Below are 18,897 nucleotides of genomic sequence, written 5' to 3' on the forward strand. Positions count from 1 at the left end.
GCAATATAAAGAAAAGTTAATGCTTAGAGACATATAAAAGACTGTTTAAAAAAGGCATATAAGGTAGCCTTTATAATTTTAATAGAAAACATATATCAATAGAAAACATAACTATTTATATCAATAGAAAACATAACTATTTATAGATTAATACATTTAAATTTTATCAATCACAGCTGGAATAAAGCACAGAATATTCCAAGCATCTATATCTGGTTAGTGTGACTCAGTGGTTGAGCCTCAACCTATGAACCAAGAGGTCATGGGTTCAATTACCAGTCAGGGCACATGCCCAGGTTGCAGGTTTGATCGCCAGTAGGGGGCATGCATGAGTCAGTCAAACAATGATTCTCTCTCATCATCGATGTTTCTACCTTTCTCTCCCTTTCCCTTCCTCACTGAAATCAATATATGTATATTTAATCCATAAGAATGATATAGAGTAGCTAGTGCACAGAAATATGGCACATTCTATAAATCCTACTTAATATCTACTGATACCATTGATGAAAAATTACATATAAAGACTGATGAGTCATATTTTTCAATATGAATTGGATAACAAAGGTTAGACTTTTGACTGCTTGAACTCATTAAAATGCTTACAGAAGGGAGCCAAAATAAATAAAAATTTATGTCAAACACATTTAAATTTACTGAATTTAATATAACAAGGCATTTTATCTCATATATTAAGCACTATTTCTTTTTAATTACTTATTTTTAAATAATATTTTTTTCACATGATTATATATCTGCTTTGTTCTGACTCCATATATGACAGGGTTGAGCATTGGTGGTACTATAACATAAAGATTCGCTAGAAGTATGTGAATATAGCGAGGGACATTTCGGCCAAAGCGATGTGTCATGAAGGAAAAGAGGGCTGGTGTATAGAAGGCAAGAATTACACAAACATGAGAACCACATGTGCTGAGAGACTTGAGCCGAGCTTCACGGGAAGGAAGGCGGAAAACAGCACGGAGTATCTGAACATAAGAAAGGGCAATGGCTACAATGTCAAACACTAGGATTGAAATAGCACCCAAGCCATAGATGATATTGATCTTGATGCTGGCACAAGACAGACGAGCAAGACCCATGTGCTCACAGTAGGTATGAGGAATGACATGATTCCCACAGAAGGGCAATCGCAAAATGAGAAATACAAATGGAATCACAGAAATAAATGACCGCACTACCACACCAAAACCAATCATTGAAACGACCTTATTGGTGAGGATGGTGCTATATCTGAGTGGGTTGCAGATGGCCACATAACGGTCATAAGCCATTGCCAAGAGGACTGCGGATTCCATACCAGTGAAATTGTGAATAAAAAACATCTGGGTGAGGCAGGCATCAAAGATGATCTCCCTGAGATTGAACCAGAAGATTCCAAGCATCTTAGGGATAGTAGCTGTGGAGAGACCCAAGTCAATGGTGGCCAACATGGCCAAGAAGTAGAACATAGGCTGGTGTAAGCTGCTCTCAGCCTGGATCACAAACAAAATAGTGAGGTTCCCTATGAGCGCAATCATGTACACAGCACAAAAGGGAAAGCCAATCCAAATGTGGAGCGTTTCCAGTCCTGGGATCCCCAGCAACAAGAAGGAGGAGGGGTGATACTGAGTGTCATTGAGAAGGGACATTCTGATGGGTAATTCATAAGTCCACGTTGCTTCCAAATGTGCTACTGCCAACATGTATGTAGGTTACCAGGAAAACTTTGCAATGTTTTAAACCTAAAGAAAAATGACAGCTTACAATTGTGAATATTCTATTTCTTAGTTAATTCACACAATTAGAAATGTACTACGTAAAAAGCAAAGTGAAGATGTGAATTATCAATAAGAAGGCTTTGAAAGAAGTTACACATAGATTTTAACAAAAAATTCTACATAATATATTCATCCTTCTTGGCACCATTTTTCCTCTGTTAGAAGAATGGTCTCCTTTGCAATGGTTACCTCATTGGTATTATGCTAAGATTTTGTGTTAATATCTGCTTCATTAATTACATTATCTTATCATCACCAACATAATTTACTTTCAATTTTGACATTCAAAGGGCTCTATCATCCTCTATAAATAGGTATTTCTATTCATTCCATTTGGTTGGTTGAATAGTAACACTTAAGTTAACATACAGGATGGGCAGTAAGTGCTGTTGAATACCCAGATTTGTTAAGATGTGTTCTCAAATACTAAAAATAAATCTAAAATATTAAAATCAACCTATTTGTTAATATTTATTTCTTATTATTACAAAATATGAAGTAAATCTAGTGAAAACATTATCAACTACCATTTATTGAGGTACTGCCTACCACATTCAATGCTGTCAGAACCTTTGCAAATATCATCCCTAATCTTTATAAACACACTTAACTTGAACTTTTACATATGGATCTGAACCTGAAATAGCTTAAATGACTTGCCAAATGCTTAAAATACTTATAATTGATAAAGGTGTATAAAAAGTAAGTAGAAAGTGGAGAGAATATAATTCAATTGAAATGGAAAGATAATGGATATAAGAAAAAGATAATCCGTGCCTCACACACATGTCATATATTCACAGCCCCCTCCTTCACACACATTTACTCAAACACAGTCTCTTTTAAGCTCACATATATCTAAAAAAGAGATATCAGTATCTTCACTATAAATCTGAAGCAATTGTATTTTTAAGTGTTTAAGATACATGGCAAATATTTTGAAGAAGGAACTAGATAAAAAGCATATTCTGAACCAATCATTTTCAATGATACTTACACTGTTCTTATGTAATTTCATGTACCTTACTTAGGACATTTTTTAGAGTGTATATTTTCAAAGCATTTGACCATTCATTATGTGTAACTGTTTTATAGTAAAAAGTGCCTTTTTATGATTTGGTATCACTGGAAGATTCCAAAGAATAATACTAATTACGATCACAGTTTCATTAAGATAATTGTGGTATTATGAAGACACTGATATCTGGGAAACAAAGCCAAGAAGAGTGTCCTTCCTGTTCAGGATAAATACATAATAAAAGGAAAGTACAATATGGGTGAGGAAACAAGGAACTCCTAGGAGTAAATGTTAAACATTGGAAAGGGATCTAAGAACAATAGATGTCATTTGTGTGGTAACACTCTGTGAAATGTCCAAAGGAATAAAGTCTTTCTACTATAATGTTCTGTCCTGGTCATGGAACAATGAATATTGCAAAAAGGTGTGACATGGACAACATAAAGAATGAAAGTAAGATTCAATTATGGAAGCAAAATTTTCTGTGATTTATCAGTGTAAGTTCCAAAGGCAACTTCTTGTATTAAATAAAGCTTTTATATTCATAAATAACATCTGGGAAGATCAGAAATGTGGGAAAACAGTCTCAGAAGATTAAGAAAACAATGTTTTCCTTTTTTCATCAACCCTAAGTGCACTAGATTCTCAAAAAATAAGAAAATTACTTTAGCTAGTAGGGGCAGAGCTCATCATTAAAGAAGAAAATAAGCTACCTTTTTGGGTTTTGTGAGGTTTTTTTAGTTGTTCTTAGAGGAAAGGATGGTATTATATTCTGTGGTCAAAAATAAAATAATGAGGAAATTATATCTCTCAACTCAGATAATGGTATTCTGCAGTAGAGCCTTATTAGCTAGTTAAGTAAAAAGACAGTGTAGCAATAATTTGAAGACATACAGAAAAATAAACTTTTGTACTTGTTTGTCTTGCATCATTATTATTCTGTGAACTGGCTAGATCAAAAAATCTGAATAGCATCTTGTTCCTCCCCTCCCAAACATTAAAAGCACAACTGATTCTACGTCTTCAATATCTTTAAAATCAGTACATTTGTTCTATTCTCATAGAGCTAGTTTAAATCCTCATCATTCCTTGGGTTTATTATAGCACAGAACTTTGTAATACTTAAAAGCATGAGCTCCACCATCAGACTAATTATGTTGAAACTAACTTATAAGAAAGATAAATGTGTTCATAGTTTTAAACAAGTAATTCATTTAAAACATTTTGAACCTATTCCAAAAAATACTATGTTATCTGTCATTCTTTAGATATCAGGAAATGGATTTTTCTAAAATGCACAACAAAAGGATTCAGGTTGAAATTTAGTGTTATATGGCCCTTCCTAAATGTGAGCCTATTCGATTCCTAAATTTCAGCCTTAATCTTCTTTCCCCAAAGCGTATGCTGTGACTCTTCTCTTCCTCTCCTATGCTTCTTTCTTCCTTCATCCATCACTGTGAAGTAAGGATGCACTGAGAGCTGGGACATGGGAAGACTCACCAGGCTGAGCACCAGGAATCTGGTCTCTACCTTGTCTCAACCTCTCAGTTTTTATGAGGGCACTACTCTTTGCCTGGGAGGAGCTTCCAATGGAAAAATCCCCTATGGGGCATTTTGTAAAGGACACAAGATCTCTGGGGATCTAGTGTCTAATCTGGCTCTAACTCAATAAGAGAGAGACATAAGGAGTTCTGGCTTTTAAGGAAATGAAGGCAGAAAAGTGAGATTTAGGGTAGTATGATGACAGAATAGGAGGTAGTAGCCCCCTTCCCCTCCCTCCCCCCTCCCCCTGATTGAAACATCAAGATAACAACCATAAATCTATGAAAGACCTTTGTGAGAGTTCCAGAATCCAGAGGAGAGGTTAGGAGAGGTTATAGGACCCCGGTAGAGCATAGAAGAAGAAAAGACATATTGAAAGAATATGAAGTAAAGTTTTACTTTACCAACATCACCCCTCCTCCCACCTATACAGCAAAAAGTTGTGGGCTCAATTCCCGATCAGGGCACTTACGTAATCTGCAGGTTTGATCACCTATTAAGATGCATACAGAAAGCAACTGATCAATGTTTCTCTGTCACACCAATGTCTATCTCTCTTTCTCTCTCTCTTTTCACTCACTCTAAAATCAGTGGAAACATATCATTGGGTGAGGATAAATAAATAATCAGGAAGGTATCTCAGTTGCAGAGGTCCCCCTTGAGGAGAGAGGAATCCCAGCCCCACACCAGGACCCCCTGAGTTCCAATGCCAGAAAGAGAGGTCCCCGTAATTTCTGGCTGTAAAAACAAGTAGGAATTGTAGCTGAGTGAGATGGAAAACTGCTGGTGTCCCAGCCATTTCTCTTAAAGGGCCCATGAACAGACTTAGTTGGATTCATCACCCTGAGCTCTAGTGCTAGAACAACAGATTGAAAGGAACCAGGGAACTAAGGGGAGGAATTGAAGTATCAGGATGACATCTTTAGGGGCAGCTTTCTCCCAGATAGAATGGCTGGCAGAGGCCATTGTTCCTTTTCTGAGCCTTTCCCCAACAGAGAGGGCAGGAGCTCTGCCCTGATAATTCCCTGAGACCCCAGCCCACCTAACTTGTGGGCCCACCCACAAGTGCTTCCAGTGGCTTTTCTATATGAATGGCCTGTCTTGGATCATGCTTCACACTTGCTTAAAATTCTTCAAACAAGTATCATCTGGCCTCAGTATGCTCTGTACCTCTCACTAAGTTGCTCTGTAACTCTCACTAAGCTTGGCCTCTCCTGGGCACCTCCAAGCCCTGCATAAGTAGCAGCCATCTACAGATCACTTTATAGCTCATGGCTAGTGCCACAGGAAGAATACCGGTGGTGGCTGACCTTGGCCTGCATCTTCTAGGACAGTGGTCGGCAAACCGCGGCTCGCGAGCCACATGCGGCTCTTTGGCCCCTTGTGTGTGGCTCTTCCACAAAATAACACGTGCGGGCACTCACATACAGTGTGATTCAAACTTCGTGGCCCATGTGCAGAAGTCGGATTTCAGCCTGGGAGAGTCTATTTTGAAGAAGTGGTTCTAACGCCGAGCCACACTCAAGGGGCAAAAGAGCCACATGTGGCTCGTGAGCCGTGGTTTGCCGACCACTGTTCTAGGAGGTTCCAGAGCCAGTGCATCTACTGGAAGGCTTCAGACCATATTGAAGCACCAACCAACCACCTCCACAAGCAATACACTCAAGAAGGAAAATCAGTGGGCACCAGAGATCAGCTGAAATAAGTCTTGCTCCATGAAGTGGGCCCTTGCACAGCTGATCCTACGTGGTTATAGAAGTTAGTCCTTGCAGTCAATTGGCCTGGGGTTAAATCCCTCACATTGCCATGCCAACAGCAATCAAGACTCAACTACAATAGGTGGGTGTACAGAATTCATACAGAGGGTGCACCTGGAGTGTCCAGCTTGAGTAATCAGGAAGCCTGTGCCACTGGACCCTACAGGACACCTATTATATAAGGCAAGTTTACCAAGCCCAGGAGATGTAGCAGATCTACCTAATACGTGGAAACAAACAGGGAGACTGCCAACATAAGGAAACAAAGAAACATGCCCCAAACAAAAAAAACAGAACAAAATTCCAGAAAAAGAACTAAACAAAATGGAGACAAGCAATCTACCAGATGTAGAGTTCAAAATACTGGTTATAAGGATGCTCAATGAACTTGGGGAAGAGTAGTTGAACTTAGAGAGAATTTCAACAGCATAAAAGGACATGGAAACCATAAAAAAGAACCAATCAGAAATGAAGGAATACATTACAGGAAATCAACAGGGGAGTAGATGAAGCAGAGGATCAAATTGGAGATTTGGAAGATAAGGAAGCAGAAAACACCCAATCAGAACAGCAAAAAGAAAAAGAAATTAAAAAAAAAATTAGGATTGTATAAGGAGCCTCTGGAACAACTATAAGCATACCAACATTGGCATCATGTGGGTACCAGGAGGAGAAGAGAGGGAGAGCAAGGAATTGAAAAACTATGTGTAATAATAATAATGAAAAACTTCCCTAACCTGGTGAAGGAAATAGACATACAAGTTCAGGAAGCATAGAAAGTGATAATCCCAAAGAGGCCCACACCAAGACACATCATAATTAAAATTCCAAAGGTTAAAGACAAAGACGGAATCCTAAAAGCAGCCAGAGAAAAGCAGTTAGTTACCTACAAGGGGTCTGTCAGCTGATTTCTCAAAAGAAACTTTGCAGACCAGAAGGGGTTGGTGCAAAATAGTCAATGTGATAAAAAGCAAGAATCTACAACCAAGATTACCTAGCAAAGTTGTCATTTAGAATCAAAGGACAGATAGAGCTTCAAAGAAAAGCTGAAGTAGTTCATTACCACCAGACCAGTATTACATAAAATGTTAAAGGGTCTTCTCTAAGAAGAAGAAAAATATATAAAATATGAATAATAAATGGCAATAAATGCATATCTATCAAAAAATTAATCTTTAAAAGAACAATAAATGAACAAGCAAAACAGAAATGAACTCACAGATACAGGAGACATTTTGATGTTTGCCAGATGGAGGGGGATGGGTAAAGGGGATGTGTGAAAAAGGTGAAGGGAATAAAAAGTTCAAATTGGTAGTTACAGAACAGTCACAGGGATGTGAAGTACAGCATAGGGAGTATGGTCAATAATATTCTGGTAACTGTGTATGGTGTCAGATGGGTACTAGATTAAGTGGGATGATAAGTTATTAAGTTCTAAAATGCAGTTAGTAAGTCATAAAATGTCTAATAACTGGATTTTACACCCAAAACTAATATAATATTGTACGTCAATTGTAACTAAAAAATAAAAAAATATATTTAAAAAAAATATGTGAACTCTAAGCACTTGGAACCTGAGTTCTGAACTCATATCTGCAACTCCCACTGGTTTCTTCCCTTGACACCACAGGGAGGCCATCTCCACTCCATACCCATGGGAGTCTCAGAAATTAGGAGACAAGTCTATAACTGAGCTCATTTGGAAAAATTGCAAGTCTTGTGAGAACTAATGTCTTCCTCAGACCAGGTAGGAAGACATTAGCTCTCAACCTGATCCCCACAGAACCCCTGGTGAGGTAAGGCAATGTGCAGTCACTCTCATCTGTGTCGTGGCTTCAGCACTCTAGTGAGAAACAGGCTTGTGTAAGTTTTCTTAAGAAAACTGAACCCACTTGGGTTTGTGACACCTGAGTAACTGCCTCTGTTTTACTCTGCTAGGGTTAGATTAGAATCCAACTTTCTTTGAGAATAAATCCAGGCATGGGTTTCTCTGCTTAGTTCAGTACATCAGAGGAAGGCTGATGAAGCAAGGCTGGGAGTATAGATGCATCAATCCTAAATTCTGAGCAAATCTATGATACTTGAGCAATGTTTCATGCTGCTCAAAGCAGCCTTACATGCATTGTTGTTTTACATTTACAAAATCCTATGGAGTATTCATCTCTTAAGGGATAATGTGAAGATTACAAATATTATAATTATACGTGGGTTCAAATTCCAACTCCTTGAATTTAGAGAATATTTTAAGGAAACTTAAATGAACATTCTTAGCTTGTTTTTTATCTGTGTTATGATTATCCAGAAATTCCCTTAAGGATTAAATGGTAATGTCTTCAATGTAAATAATACAATACCTAGTATAAACCAATTCACGCAGACTTATTTTACTCTTGTTAAGAGATGGATAGGAATATAGAATTTATCCAGAAGATATTATACTTTACTTTATTCCTCCCCCAAAGCAGACATGAGTTTCACTCCATTCTCTCTTTTTTTCTATTCTGGTATTCAGACAAGGAATGAAATGCCGACAGAATTCAATTTTGTTGGAGAGTGATCCCTGGGTGTGTTTGAAAGATTTAATATTATAATCAAGGAAACTGTTAATGAAGAGTTGTTTAGAAATAGTATGGACTAAAATAGATTCATCATGATTTCACTATCTTAAATTTATATTGAAATTATTTATCAGAAAATGAATAGAAATCTCTTATTTTCTCCTTTTCTCTTTTTCTTTATTCATTCATTGGAACAGCAAATATATGAAAATGCATGTCCTCTGCCAAGTAAGAATTTGTAATATAATAAAGGAAAAATATGCAGAAATATAAAACAAAGTGACAAGAGATAGAAGACAGGTAAGAGCATAGACTATAGGGACACTAAAGAGGGGCATGATTGATGGTTAAAGGTTTCTAGAAAAATAATCTCAAGGAGCTGGCATGTGATTAGACTTCAATTCTAAACAAGTTACTGAGGGGTTTTGTGTGTGAAGATATATCATGAAGAACAAAGACATATCATCACTTTCATGAATTAAATAGGTGAATAGTTTTCTATGTGGAGAAATACAGGAAAATGTATTTCAAGAGTTTTGAACAATTCTTAATATTTTAGATGACATGGAAGACAAAATCTTATTTGTAATTTCTTTTTTGTCTGATGAATACAATTGTAACTCTGCATTATTTATCTACTTACTTAAAAATACACAGATAATATATGAATATATAGAATACATTGGCACTGTTAAAAAAATCAAATCATAATGATACCAACTAAATTATGCTGTCTTTATACCTTTCCATCCATCCCACATTTTAGACATCTCCTTACTTAAATATGATCCTTTTAGGTCTTTTCTATATTTATAAGTGTATGTATGTATATATATATATATGTATATATATATATATGTGTGTGTGTGTGTGTGTACATATATATATATATATACACTTATATGTGTTTGTGTATTTGGTTATAGATACACACATATATATAAAGTATTACATAATAGTATACATACTTATATAATAATATACATAATTACATATAAATGTGTATATTTATATAACCACATTCATAAATATACATGAATATATGTTAGCTTTTATTGTGTTTTAATGTTAATGAAAAATCAAATGTCTACTTTATTTTTTTCATTTAGATATTTTCCTGTCAGTTTATATAAATATACTTTATTCTAAGTGCTTCTGAGTACTTCATAAAAATTATGCCACAGATTTTTAAGTTTAATATTTCTTTATTAATGGACACTTTCAATGTTTCAACTTCTATTTTATTACAGGCACTTTTACAATAAGAATCACTGTATATCATAGTACATCCATGTGTATATGTGAATATTAGTCCCTATTATGGCAAGTAGTTAAATTGCTCTGCCCAAATTTTTGCTTTTAATAATAATGGTTACTAAATAATCTTTTCTAAATGTTAGGTCAATTTTCTCCAATCAGTTGTGCACAATAGTCACTCTTTAACACAAACTAATGCTTGTTATCGTAAATCTTCATATTCTGTTATTTAAAAATATAATGTATGAGTTATAATCATTTTTAATTTTTAATTACGATTGCAAATAAGGATAAGACTTATCTTATGTGATTGGACATTTGCATTTATTTCAGTGTGAATGTTTTCACTACATAATTTATCCACATATTTTTTATTGATAAAATGTATTTAAATTTTGTAATAAGATAGAACAAGTAGAGAGAAGGTTATAGTTTATGTGAATTATGAGAATGATTATGGAATCACAAATATAAATAATATATATAGAGAGAGGTTTATATTAAGACCAAAAAAAGGAAAGCATTTATCTGATGACAAATGTTAATTTTTCCTTCTCAGGTATGTGCAAGGTAACTCTCATCTTTTCTCGTATTTTGAAAGGCATTGCATTGAGAGAGAGAGTTAATTAGGCAGAGAAAAGCTTAGATTTTTGACAGTTTCCTTTATGGGCTTTAAAAACAAAAGAGATTTTTAAATAATTATCCATAATGAAATTAATGGTGTTGGTATTTTCTAATTTTAGATACAGAACAATTCCCATCCTTTTACTTATATGCACAAATGCAAATAACTTTTCTTTCTTTTTTTTAAATTGATTTTATAGAGAGGAAGGGAGAGGGAGAGAGAGATAGAAACATCAATGATGAAAGAGAATCATCAACCAGCTGCCTCCTGCATGCCTCCTGGGAATTGAGCCTGAAACCCAGGCATGTGCCCTGACTACAAATCGAACCATGAACTCCTGGTCAACGCTCAACCAGTTAGCCACAGCGGCTGGGCCAAATATCTTTTCTAATGTCACTTTTACTAGTTAATTATTATAGCAACAATAGAAGTGTTCTGACTCTAGAGCCCTTGTTCTTGAACACAAAATTATACTGTCCACCTAAATAATGATACAGGATGCTGAGAGTATGTGTTCCATCTATCTTTGTGTGCTCTAACACAGATCACATTAACAAAAGGTTAATGGGGATTCACAAGGTAATCAAGAAACCTCTCTCTCTCTAAAAAAAAAAAAAATCAATAAAAACATATGGCTCAATACTAACAGATGGACCAATTTTAACCCTTTAAAGTACATTTTATATGTTGGCATAAATGTTGATGACTTCCGTATTTTGTTGATAGTTATTATCCCTGTGTGTTGTCATTTAATTAACTGGAACTAATTGTCATCACTATATTTATAAGCTGGCAGAATCCTAAATTAGTCAAACTTGAAGGGGAGATTCTATTGGTGATAATAACAATAACGAGAGAAGTTGGCTTAAGTGTTCTTAAATTATATTTAGGTCTTCAAAGCTACAGAACACTACCTGGTGACCTGTATATTGGATGAACATAAATTTCTGAAGACTTATGCATTATCTATCAGGATGTCTCTTCCCAATGCCACTCAGTTTCACCCCTCCTCCTTCTTGTTGCTGGGAATCCCAGGACTGGAAACGTTCCACATTTGGATTGGCTTACCCTTTTGTGCTGTGTACATGATTGCGCTCATAGGCAACCTCATTATTCTGTTTGTGATCCAGGCTGAGAGCAGCCTACACCAGCCTATGTTCTACTTCCTGGCCATGTTAGCCACCATTGACTTGGGTCTCTCCACAGCTACTATTCCTAAAATGCTTGGAATATTCTGGTTCAATCTCAGGGAGATCATCTTTGAAGCCTGCCTCACCCAGATGTTTTTCATTCACAAGTTTACACTGATGGAATCATCAGTCCTCTTGGCAATGGCTTATGACCGTTATGTGGCCATCTGCAACCCACTCCGATATAGCACCATCCTCACCAACAAGATTGTGTCTGTAATTGGTCTTGGTGTGGTAGTGAGGGCATTTATTTTTGTGATTCCATTTGTATTTCTCATTTTGCGATTGCCCTTCTGTGGGAATCATGTCATTCCTCATACTTACTGTGAGCACATGGGTCTTGCTCGCCTATCTTGTGCCAGCATCAAGATCAATATTATTTATGGTTTATGTGCAATTTGTAATCTAGTGTTTGACATTATAGCCATTGCCCTTTCTTATGTTCAGATACTCCGTGCTGTTTTCCATCTTCCATCCAATGAAGCCCGGCTCAAGTCTCTCAGTACATGTGGTTCTCATGTTTGTGTAATTCTTGCCTTCTATACACCAGCCCTCTTTTCCTTCATGACACATCGCTTTGGCCGAAATGTCCCTCGCTATATCCACATACTCCTGGCCAATCTTTATGTCGTAGTGCCACCAATGCTCAACCCTGTCATATATGGAGTCCGAACTAAGCAGATCTATGACTGTGTAGAGAAAATATTATTTCAGAAATAAGGAATGAAAACATAATGACACCTAATAACTGATTTTCAATGTGAAATTTTATGAAAGTTAAGTCAGAAAAATACTGTCTCACAAAAAACAATGTCAAAATATGTATTTATGTTGGCTCTCTTCTGAAATTATCTTATTTCCATCTTTGTTTCAGACCACTTCTCAATATCCATTGCTACATTATCTGTCCCTTATCATTTTATTTAGCAGGTTATATTATTTTCCCCTATGTTTTACAAAGTGAAATTTTTAGGTCATAGGAGAGGTGTAGCAGAATGTACATTTAACATTATAATACTTTTCACCCTCCACCATCAATTTATGAGATGTATAATTGTTCTCTATTTGTATTGTCATTTTGTATTGTCACCACTTCATGTTGTCAATCATTTGTCTGCATCTACTGAGTTATGAAAGGGCATTTTATTAAAGAGATAACTTGTATTTTCTTTATGATTAAAATTTCTAAGCATTTTTCTTATATTAATTTGATATTACATATCTTTTTTACGAGTATATGTCTAAGTTCTTTGCCCACTCTTTTATATTTTTATTTTTATCTCTTAATAATGAACTTATAGAATATCTTTATATGTCTGGTTACATGACCTTTGTTAGAACTATGTATTATAAATATTTTCTCCCTGTCTGTGGTTTGCCCTTTCATCTTTGTTTCCTTAAACAATAAAATATTTTAATGTTGATAAAATCCAAGGTATCTTCTTTTCTATGTCCTTTTTAAGATATATTTTCCTGCCCCAAGATCTCAAATATATATCTTACTATTTCTTTTAGAGATCTTATATTTTGAATTTTAATAATTAAATTAATAACTTGGATTTATCTCAAGAAATACTCAGAGCTTGGCTTTATCTCAACAAATTTTCAGATTTTGCACATAATTTAAAGGCAGAGTAAATGCAGTTGACTCAAAATTTGTATATGGATTTTAAGAGAAAGAGATGTGTCAAGGATAAATCCATGTTTTATTTTCCTTAAGATGTTGGAAATGGGATAGTGATGGTCAATAATTAAGATGTGAAATACAGGAGTGTTATGTGTATTTAGGAACATTGGCAAAGCTTTCATTTTTAAGTTAGGTTAAAAAGTAAACCGAAAAATGTGAAATAGAAGAAATGATTAAATAGTAGATACCAAATGTTTCTTTCTTTTAATCTTTTATTTCTTCCATAGTTTAATGGTATTTTATGATGATAAAATTACATATGTCCAACATTAAACATTTATGTAATTAATAAAACTTCCAAAAAAGAAATCTCAGTGGCTAGGTATAAATTGCTTAAGATCTGATAAATTTATATGTGAAAATTACATTTTTTTAATTTTGCATACTGTATACAATTTCATAACTTGAAGTTTTTCACTTAATACTGAATCATTAAAAGTTCCATTGTGAAAAGAATATCTTAAAATATTTCATTAAAATTATATATATGATTATATTGTAGCATAATTGTAAAAATCGAACTGGAATCACACTGGCTGAATTGGAATCCAAGCTCCATGTCTCACTGCTGCATGACATTGGGCAAACTACTTTAAGTCTGCACTTCTCATTTTCCTCACCTGTTACAGCACAGAAATAGCACCTATACTGAAGAATTGCTGTTAGAATGAAATCAAACATTTTATATAAGGTATATAAAACTATGCCTGATATACAATAAGAGCTTTAGAAGTATTATCTATTTTATGATTTTGAATAATTTATTTGTGTATTTTTATTTTAAATTTAAGGTCATACTGGTACTGATTTCAAATATACTATGGTTTGATTCCCATACCTAAATTTGTGGGCACCTCTTTCTTATTCTTATAATCCATAATATGTATATCTTAGAATAAAATCCATTAACCAATAATGTTCAAAGTGTATCATTGTACTTTGAGTATGTTAGTTTTAGTTTTAATTTAAAAAGAGCAAGAGTAAATTTACAATTAAATGTAAGAATAATGTGAAAGCAATAATGTTCAATAAGGTCCAAACATAGCAGTTGTCTAGGAAAAAATGAAATAATAATAGTCTCTTACAATTTAAGTCCATGTTATGTGTCCAGATTATCTCTTTTTGTCATAACAAATGTAATTTGCCCCTAGATTACACATGAGAGAACTTCTCATGTTATAAAATCTAATAATTATAAGTCAAATATCAAATCTTTTAACATAGAAAACAGGTGGTACATGATCTGATGTAAATCTTACCCTACTTGTATGGTCCTTTCAATCTCTATATTAACTCTACTGCTCCACCTTACATATGAATCTGCAAAAAAAAGGTTTTATCAAATTTCTCTGATCATCCTCATGTTGTTTTCTGTTGTGGAAATGCCTTTGTGTACCTAACAGAAAAGTAGTCCTGGGAGTCCATAACAATAGTTAATTTATACATGCTATCTGAGCTTGTATTCACTCCCCAAATAGAAATAGTCTCTTCCTATTGAGCAATTTGGTAGTATTTTGTAGATTTATAGGTTTCACTCTCAACATATTTCATTGAAAAATTCTATGTTTTCTAACAAAAACACAGCTGATTTTTGTAAATCAAATTACTTTTACAACCAATGTGTATAAACAAGACCAGGCAATTAAAAATTATTTTTAAGAAGAGGAGAGAGAGATTTGATATGACCAAATTGTATCCAAATGAATACTGCTTCTGTAAACCATATAGAAACTATTTTTAATGAGATGCTTATGTATTTAGTTTTAAACACTAAATTTCTAATACCTGTAAGAATATAATTTCCTTCTGCTTAGTTCCCAGGTCTCCTGCCTTTACCTACACTTTCTTGTTTCTAATTCCTTCTAATGTAGCTCTTTGATGAATATATTTTTAAATGCTGTTCCCCCACACTCACCACACTCTAGTCCTGTGGCATGGTCATTAATTTAGGGACTTAATTCAGTCTCTTCATTATCTAAAGTAATCCATTTACTGAATCAATCAACTACTCAATGAAACCAATAAGAAAAAAAAGCTATTTATGTTTTGAGAGTAAATGGAACAGAATACTAAACAAAGGTAGGAGGGGAGGATCAGGGCAGGAAGAGAAAGCTATAGTAAGATACACTGAAACAGGCTGACAGAGAAATATTGGAAGGAGTGAGAAAGAGAGAGAAAAAAAGAAAGATGAATAACAAAAGAAAGAGAAATAGGAGGAAGAGCAAGGGAGGTAAAGGAGAGAGAGAGAGAGAGAGAGAGAGAGAGAGAGAGAGAGAGAGAGAAAGAGAAATACCGTTACCCATAGTGGAAGTGGCAAAATGTCTTCTGTAATTTGACCACTTAGATTTCTGAGAATCATGAACATGGCTTATGTTATTCTTCAAAATAGTTATATAGAATCATTGTTCATCTATCTTAATAGTATTTAAAATTAGAAGCTCCTACTCCCTGAAAGGGTGAAATGCACACAAAAAAGACATTAACCTCCTTCCAATTAAGTGGTCATTTGCTGTTTTCAAAGCCTCTACTCTTTCCTTATATGAAAACATATTAACATTTAAGCCTCTGGACAAAACCTGGAGGGATCCGTCCACTATTTATCAATGGATGAATATTCTGAACATCCTTTCAAGGATCTGTTTGGTCCTAACTCCATAAATGATAGGGTTGAACATTGGTGGAATAACTACATAGAGACTGGCCAGAAGAATATGAATGTAACGGGGAACATTTTGGCCAAAGCGATGTGTCATGAAAGAGAAAAGAGCTGGGGTGTAAAAGGCCAAAATTACACAGACATGGGAACCACAGGTGCTGAGAGACTTGAGTCTGGCCTCATGAGAGGGGAGAAGAAAAACAGAACGGAGAATATATATGTAAGAGAGAGCAATGGCTATGATGTCAAGTCCCAAGATAGCAATGGTCCCCAAACCATATATGATGTTGACCCCGATGTTTGCACAGGCCAGGCGAGCAAGACCCATGTGCTCACAGTATGTGTGTGGGATGATGTGGTGTCCACAGAAGAGCAATCGCAAGATGAGGAATACAAAAGGGAAAACAGCGAGGAAAGATCTCCCAACCACGCCAAAACCAATAAGGGATACTGTCTTGTTAGTAAGAATCGTGCTATAACAGAGAGGATTACAGATAGCTACATAGCGGTCATAAGCCATGGCAAGAAGGACTACTGACTCCATGCCAGTAAAGATGTGAATGAAAAACATCTGAGTGAGGCAGGCATGAAAAATGATCTTCCCAAGGCTGAACCAGAATATTCCCAGCATCTTAGGGATGGTGGCTGTGGAGAGACCCAGGTCAATGGTAGCCAGCATAGCCAGGAAGTAGAACATGGGTTGGTGGAGGCTGCACTCAGTCTGGATGACAAACAAGATGGTGGAGTTTACAATGAGTGCAATCAGATACACAGCACAAAAAGGAAAGCCAATCCAGATGTGGATGTGTTCTAGTCCTGGGATTCCCAGCAGCACGAAGGAGGTGGGGTAGAGCTGGGTATTATTAGAAAGGGACATCTCTCTTGTGATTTCTTATGAATGTGTCCATTGCAGATGTGTGCTGACTCATATTGGAAGGTACCACTCTGTTACGACGATGCTTTATAATACTGGGGGGGAAAAGCAAATATCTTACCTGTTTATCACGTTATCAATAACCTCATCAATAGCTTTGTTGTCAGAATCATTGAAATCTTCATAGTAAAACTTTTAAAACTGGAATTTGATTATAGAACACTTAATTTTATTATTCTAAAATAGTTTCATAATGCATTTATTTATTTATTTGTTATTGTATGCAAGGTCATCTTTTACTATATGCATTTAATTATGTATCTCCTGGTTTACATATATATGTTTTATATACATACATGCACATGTGATACATGCACATGTGGGTATACATGCACTCATAATTAAAGCATAAGGTGTGAATGAATAAATGGGCTTTTATATGCACATGCTCACATAGCACACACACATTCACTACCCTCTTTATCAACTTGTCTCTGCTCTTTTCCCACATAGCAGATTATTAACCAGGAGCATATTCCTTTGTGCTTATTAACCCTCTCTGAGTTTCCCCCATATGTACTAATGACAACTGATGCCTGCTGATGAATTAAAAATCTTGACCAAAAATACAACACAATAACACACAGGCACAAGTTATTCTTTCTTCTTTGTCATTGTATTTTTAAATTGATGAAGGAGCTCCAGAGACTCTTAGCAATCACATCAGAAGAGGTATGTTTAAATTCATTATCTCTGAATGATGATCCTCGGAGGTTTTAATGTACTGATCTCCATAGTGGGTTACATGCAAACTCAGATGGCACAAAGAATGTTAATAATATATCAGTTTCCTCATTTATGCTTGTTAGTGACCAGTGGTTCAAAAATACTCATCAATTAACCAAAGTATTAAGGAGAAGATGAAATAGACATTAGACTATAAAGAACATTCTAGATCTCATAATGACCAACCCACTTGAAACCAGTAAAGTATCCCAAATCTTAAGGGATTCTTTATAGCACTCCCCCATTATAGTGGAAAGTCAGGTAGAGAAAATATCCTCTGATCTAGTATTTGATGATTTATAATTCCATTATGGTTAAGGCAAAGTAGATGTGAAAGTATTTGTTAGGATATGTAAATATTGGCCTGAAATTAAAAATCAGGTATACCCAGCAAGATGCTCCATGGCAATAGGAAGGTTTAGTTTAGATGCTTAAGTATGAAAGCCTTGGCTATTCTACGAAATGTTTTAATTGGGAAATAGAAAAAGGGAGAAAGGGAGAAAGAGACCACAAGTAAGATGTTATATATTGTTAGAAGTGGTTTTTTAGTGGAGCTTCTTCATTTTAACACAGCATTACGTGTGACCCTTGCTTCAAAAGGTGTGCTTCCTGCCAAGAATATGGAGTGGTAAGAGAGGCGGTTAGAGGGCTGAAAGTACTATTACTATTTGGCAACACACAAAAAAAAATCACAGACATGACAACCACAGGCTGTTTCTTATCAATACACCAATACATGCTCCTCCAAGGCAGCAGATGCTGAAAAACCTGGACCCGAAAAGATAGGTGGTAGCCAACACTACACGTGGAAATATGTTTGCAAAATCTCGTGACTCCTGGAGACAGAGCACGTTTGTCTTTTTTCTAGGGTTCACGGTCATCTGTTTATACAGCACAGTTTTCTTTTTTAGCATGGATTGAATTTTTTTACCTGCACTGCAAAAAGCAGTGCTCAAAAATGCACTAAACTGTTTCTATTGTTGTTTCTTAATGTCTTTAACTTGCCCTAGACTTGGGATGTGAGAGGACACATTTACAATTTATTTTATTTTATTTTATTTTTGCACCTCACCCTGATAGGAAGCAATAAATAAATCTTCCCAAGTTGAGACATCTGACCTTACAAAGATTGAAAAGATAAAAATCTAACAAGAGTTATCAGTGAT

General features: G+C 35.2%; 3 protein-coding genes across 3 annotated transcripts; 1 reads left to right on the plus strand and 2 right to left on the minus strand.

Moving 5' to 3' along the window:
* Positions 1–713: 713 nt before the first annotated feature.
* Positions 714–1,652, minus strand: LOC307109604 (olfactory receptor 52E2-like; the record flags this gene model as incomplete). Its single annotated transcript, XM_079788420.1, has 1 exon — positions 714–1,652. One exon carries the CDS (start codon positions 1,650–1,652, stop codon positions 714–716), a length of 939 nt encoding a protein of 312 aa, XP_079644546.1.
* A 9,860-nt stretch (positions 1,653–11,512) lies between these two features.
* Positions 11,513–12,448, plus strand: LOC307109612 (olfactory receptor 52E2; the record flags this gene model as incomplete). Its single annotated transcript, XM_079788429.1, has 1 exon — positions 11,513–12,448. The coding sequence occupies one exon, from the start codon at positions 11,513–11,515 to the stop codon at positions 12,446–12,448; it is 936 nt and encodes a 311-aa protein (XP_079644555.1).
* Positions 12,449–16,015: 3,567 nt separating this feature from the next.
* LOC307109618 (olfactory receptor 52E2-like) lies at positions 16,016–16,948 on the minus strand (the record flags this gene model as incomplete). Its single annotated transcript, XM_079788435.1, has 1 exon — positions 16,016–16,948. The coding sequence occupies one exon, from the start codon at positions 16,946–16,948 to the stop codon at positions 16,016–16,018; it is 933 nt and encodes a 310-aa protein (XP_079644561.1).
* Between the last annotated feature and the right edge of the window lie 1,949 nt (positions 16,949–18,897).

Source organism: Cnephaeus nilssonii (genome assembly GCF_951640355.1).
Source record: "Cnephaeus nilssonii genome assembly, chromosome: 13".
NCBI classification, from domain to species: Eukaryota; Metazoa; Chordata; class Mammalia; order Chiroptera; family Vespertilionidae; genus Cnephaeus; species Cnephaeus nilssonii.